We start from the raw sequence: 5,984 nt of genomic DNA on the forward strand, positions 1-5,984 counted from the left end.
ATAGCGTTTGTTATAGTGCGTCTGTGGAAATTAAGTGTATTGCAAAGTTGTATTCAAAAAGATAAACCAGTTTTATTTGAGAAAGATATTCTATCGTTAAAGTTTCTTCGAAAAGAATTTTTACGGAAAATTAACTAACGACCAGAGACGTAACAATATTTTATTATACTAATGAGCATCTGCATTGTTTACCCCATTCTTTCTTGGTTTGTGTGTTTTTTAGTCAGCGTTATTAAGAAACGTTTTCATGTATTTGTTTCAGTATTCGTTTAAAATTAGGTTTGCGATTATATAGAAAAATATTATCATGCAATTATCACATCATCAGCGTAATGTTTCACTAACAAGCTCTAATATCTTCTAAAATACTTTCACAAGTTGAAAAATCACGAGAAATCGAAGCGCTGTACACAAGAGTTAAATGTTGAGATTAAAAAATATATATACTTGAGAGTTACTTTACGTGACACGTGGCCTAAACGGTCAAATCAGATTCCTAGGGTTTGAGTGTAGCTATCCCTAATTTGGGGCTACCGATTAGAAACAAAAGATAGCCAATTAGCAGCACTCGCCACCATAATGGTTTTATCCGGTATTGAGATGTATAAAGGAATTGACTGCCACTTTTATATTGGAATCACATCTGAAAGCGTGGAGCGTTTCCAGCGGTATCGCGACGCAAGCTGTAGACTTCCCAAATCTCAGGCTAGCACATTAACAACTAAGCCACGTCTGGCTCGACATAAAAAGGAAGGTTTTAATGATAAAATAAACACAGACACAGTTTTTTAGTTTCATAAAAAGCATTGCGTTTAATTCGTCCAAATTAACACCTGGATTCATGGACCAGTAAAATGAAAAATTAAAAAATCTACTTTATATCTTGAGTTTTTCAACATGTTATTACTGAGAATATAAAGGCTGTTTTTCTGGACTTTAAAGTTAATTTTAATATTTTTTCATTGGCAGATAGTTATTGAGTTAATTATTCTTTTTTTCGTTTTTATGCTTATCTAGGAAGAAAAACGATTTTTAATTTTTTCAATTAAGATTGTTCAATTCACCATAAATGTAACATTTTAGTCAGTCAGTTAATTTCAAAACAGGGAAATTACAAAAATAAATTTATTACAGGCTGATTTTTGCATTTCGCTACATGATATACATAAACTGAATTGCATGTTGTTAATTTAAACTGTCTCAGGTAATCTTATACAAAATGTTTTAACAGTATAGTTAGTAAATAATTGTTGGTACCAATATTAAAATGTTATAGATCTATTTTACATTTTGCTATTTTTTATCAGTCTCTCATTCTTGCAAAGTTGTCTTAACAAAGCAGTCCAAAATATCTTTAGAACAATACATTTGTTTGTATCAGAAACAAAAATTTTTATCCTTAATTCTGCTGAAAAATACATCATTCTTTAAATCATCTTATGTAGATTTGGAAACAAAACGTCAGGTGGTAATAAAAACCGATTTTGTACAATACAGAGCAATATCAATCAAAATTAAATATGTCTTACTTTTCTCTTTGCTCAAACATACATCTATAATTTGATTGTATAGATAGTAGTTTACAGAATGAACTGCTAATTTATAATTTCTGGTTTTTTCTTATCATAGTCATTTAAAGCTGTAGAAAATGAAACAATGGAAACACATGTTTCTGCTGACCCATTTCTGGTCATAACGCTGGCTTCACATATGCACATTACCCTGTGACAGTTGTGACATTTAACTAAATGTGAGTGTTTGATTAATAGAAGTAAGTTTCGGAGTAGCCTGGCAACCCGTCGATTACATACAAATGCAAAGAAAATAAAAAGTCCTTGAAGGCAGTTAAATCCAAGAAAAAGATATACCAAGATTTTCCGTAGGAGCCCTCCATCAGGAATTATCGCAGAGACAAAACCAAAAATCCAAGTAAACCCCATTACTGTTGCCATTCTGGTATAAAGAATGACGTCACTCTTACCATGCGCGTGTTTAAGACCAATTCTAATTTTCTTTTGAACAAGCAAGACAGACGATATAGTTGAAATATAAAAATAAAGATTGCAAATCATAATCACAGCGAGAGGTGTTGCAAAGAAAAGAAGAGCAGCATATCGATTAGTGATCCAGCAGGTATCATCTGCCCCATACTTTGGAGCTATTACTTCCCAGTTACACCTGTCAGCTGCAAAAGCAACTGCTACTATGACCATTGGTAAGCCGTAAGCATAAGTCATGTACCGAGGAAGATACTTTATTTTGCTTCGAATAAATGGCAAGACTTTTTGGTGACCAAAAGTCTGATAAAGATCAAAAGCCATGACATTCATCCAAAAAAAAGTAACCAATATCTCGTAGTGAAACATAATTCCTGCCAGTGTACATGTCGTTCCGGTTACCTCTTTTCTTTGTCCAACTAAAAAACTCACTTGCATTATGAGCAATGAAATGGTTAGGTTTAATGTGTTGCAACCGGGAAGATTTCGAAGTTTTGGAAACACAACATATGTAAGAAGTACAACAGTCAATGCTACTACTGAAATACATGTGAGGACCAAGCTAACGTAAGCCTCTGTTCGGTCAAAATTCAGGTAGTAAAAATGTTCTTTTCTGAGCAGAAACTTGAGTTTTTCTGAATCATAGCAAACCAAGATGCTACCATTGTATGTTATTTCATACTGTGACAAATCTAGACAAGCTTTTAACGTTGAATTACCATAATAAACTAATGTCTTGTTTGGTAGAATCTGAAACTCTTTTTGCTTTAGTTCCATCCTAGGACATGAAATATTCAAGGATTCTCGCTCACACACCACAACAACTCCACTCACGTTTATCGAACTTCCTAGGTCTCTGTGCCCTTGGAATAGAATATTAGCAACGAACTCACCTTTCTCATAAATTCTGCCAGTTCTATTGATGTAGACAGATCTCACCCACGTATCGACAGCAGTAAAATTTTCGTTTAAGATCAAGGTGAACTCCTGGTTCCAGTATTCTAGTTGTTTTCCACCAGATCCAATGCCACACCAATCGCTCATAGCTTCTACGTTTTCATGAATTTCAAAGACTTTACTAGTTTTGTTGTGAATATCCAGGTAAAATGTGTTTTGAGCCACAGACGAAGACATACTGGATACGATGCTGTCTACGGATGGTTCTGACTTTGTAAGATTTCCATAAGGTTCGAATAGCTTGAATTTGACTTTGAGCACCACAGGATTGGCAAAAATGCTGTATGAGAGAAATTCTTCAATCTGTTTATTAGTTGAGATTTTGTACTCTATCTCTTTTTGTGTGTCATTAGGCATTATAAATATTGTTTGCATAGTGATATGAATATCTTGAATACGATTTGTAGTAATTTTATACACTGTAGCCAAGGAGGTTCTGACTGATTCATTAAGATCAAATTTTCCATTTTTAACTAAGTCCAGTGCATCCAAATAATCCATTCTAATGATAAGAACTAACATAACATACTTTGAATCGACATCTGCTAAAATTACATCTCCTCCGACATCAGAGTTTTTCTCGTCGTCAATTTCATTCTTGTGAACACAGCGGAAATCAACCAATATGAACTCGGTGCTGCAGTACAATTTACGACAAATATTACTGAATGGATCCCACATTTGCCCTGGTTTACAACGTGCCATGTTTCTTCTCATTTCTTCCTCTCCCTCAGAGGAAAAAATAATTCTTTCCTTCCCGTCTAACCCAAAGTTAAGCAAAATTGAGAAAGCTGCTGGAATGTCGTGTTGAACTTTGTTCCTTGTTCGATACGATGGTATTTTACCGGCATGTAAATTATCAAGTTCAGTTAGCCAGTGTTTGGAAATACTGTTTAGTGGTTCATTGAAAGACGAAAAATTCCCAGGATCATGAATAATCCAAGTAAGACAAGATAACATATCCAAATTTTCTCCATTACATAGTGCACAGTAGACGTTCTTATAAAGTGTTTCTGCTTCTTTAAGTTGTCTGGAGGTTCGAGAAACTATGGTTCCACTGTGAACCAAACAGAGCCAGTCTAATTTATAGCCTTGAAGCTGTAGCCCCTTATATTTACAGCTACTTATCGAAGGAGAGCAGTGACGTTTTAGTTTTTGCTTCTTTTTTCCTTCAAAGTAAGGAGACTTCGAATTGCTGTTTTGTAATACATGAACATTAGTATAATTTTCATTTGATGTAACATACCAGTTATTTTGGATATTGAAGTCCTGTTCTGAAACAACGATTGTAACACCATTGCAATCTGCGCATTTTTTATTGGCGTATAACAGACCATCCTCTCCGAGCACAAGATTAACAGAGACGTTTTTATCCACTCCTTCACACATGTTTTTGACAGAATCATTCATTGAAAATGTAGGACATGCATCTACGATTAAGTATGGCCAAGACAACTCATCTTCCACCCAACAAGTAGGGTATCTTCTGTTCATTCTTTTGCTCATTCTCTGAAAGATTTCTAATGTCTCGTTTGTCCTGCAATGGGTCAGAAAGTCTACACAACAATCTCCATAGGTCAAACACATACTATCACAATAACAGTAAAAGGTTAAATGGCTGAAATCCTGACCGCAACGACCAATGCAAGAATCCCAAGGATAACACAATGGATTTATTGGAAATTTCAGGTTGTTCATCACTGTAACATTCTGGGACCTTTGGTTAGTTACAACATGACTTTTGCTGCGAGAAAGTGCAGCTAGAAAAGTATGTTTGCTAGTCAGACCAAGATAAGGGCTTTGAAGTGGTAATGTAGCAGCTTGAGTTGCTGGATGGCTCATTTTCTTTCTCACACGTGTTGCTACTGCCATATAGTGTCCTGTTCCAATCAGCAGAAATTCGATTATCCATAAAAACAAAAAGCACTTTTTGAAGAACCTCATCCCGAGAAATAAGTAATTTTTTAAAATAAAATTAGTTTGAATACTCCAGTAATATCTTCGCTATTGAACAGTTTTTAAAAGACACTCTAATACCATTAATCTTACTTCTCATCTAATATACACAACAACGTTATCACAGGACTAATCCGTGATGCTGGAGAACCTAAGAAAACATCAGATGCTTACAAAAATATTTTTGTGATGATTTTTTCATTCAGTTTGTTAGTTCAGTATTAAAAAAGCCACATGTTTCATGACGGCGTTTAACACGTTTCATGACGGCGTTGATACTTCACCATTTTAACGTTATTTTCTTAAATTATAACTTCACAAACTCCTTCCAACACTTCATTTTTCATTTTCAGTTTTTAAGATACGTACGACTTGGTCAGTACAAAACACTTGTCTCTAGGTAAAACTGTTTTTGTTCAATTATTTCACAACAAGGTTTTGTCTGTTTACCCACAAATTTTAGTACATACTAACTTTTCATATCTATTTGACTTGTTTCATCAGCAGTTTTCTCAAATGAAAATATAGTTATTAATTAAAAAAAAAAAGACAAAATAAAATGCGCTTACAAAAACTGATTTCAAACTTGATTTAATAGCCTTTGAGAGAAACAGCCTACGGGTTTTCTTATCGCCTGATTCGAACTAGTTCCGACTAAACAGTTACTCAAGGGTATCACTGGATAAACTGCTTAGAAATTATGTTTTTTGGGGGGGTACGTTATCATAATTTCGTCATTGGTTAACAGATGGCCAATTTCCAACCTTTCCTGTAGAAAACTGTAGAAAGACTATTCAAGACAAGCACACAAGTTTTTGCTGATTACTTGCTTAAAGGTTATTTTCCAAGGACAACTATGGCGTAAAATGCACCTGTTTTTGATATGAAGTTCATATGGAATATTGTGATAAATATTCTTGAATTTTTATTTTTGTATTGCAAGGATTAACTAACGACGCTAAAAATCGAGTTTCGATGCCCATGGCGGGCAGAGTGTAGATAGCCCATTGTGTAGCTTTATACCTAACAGCAACCAAGTACAACTTACGAAAAACACAATTGTAATCTTATATG

General features: G+C 34.4%; 1 protein-coding gene across 1 annotated transcript in view; it reads right to left on the bottom strand.

Annotated features, from left to right (window-relative positions):
• LOC106464506 overlaps positions 1-5,167 on the bottom strand; it is a 22,878-nt gene extending 17,711 nt beyond the window's left edge. The window contains exon 1 of the mRNA XM_022392241.1: positions 2,891-5,167. Within this exon, the coding sequence (XP_022247949.1) occupies positions 2,891-4,898 (2,008 nt within the window). The 5' untranslated portion in view covers positions 4,899-5,167. The remainder of the gene's footprint in view (positions 1-2,890) is intronic.
• Positions 5,168-5,984: the final 817 nt, after the last annotated feature.

The sequence above is a fragment of the Limulus polyphemus genome, unplaced genomic scaffold, assembly GCF_000517525.1.
Source record: "Limulus polyphemus unplaced genomic scaffold, Limulus_polyphemus-2.1.2 Scaffold1671, whole genome shotgun sequence".
NCBI lineage: Eukaryota > Metazoa > Arthropoda > Merostomata > Xiphosura > Limulidae > Limulus > Limulus polyphemus.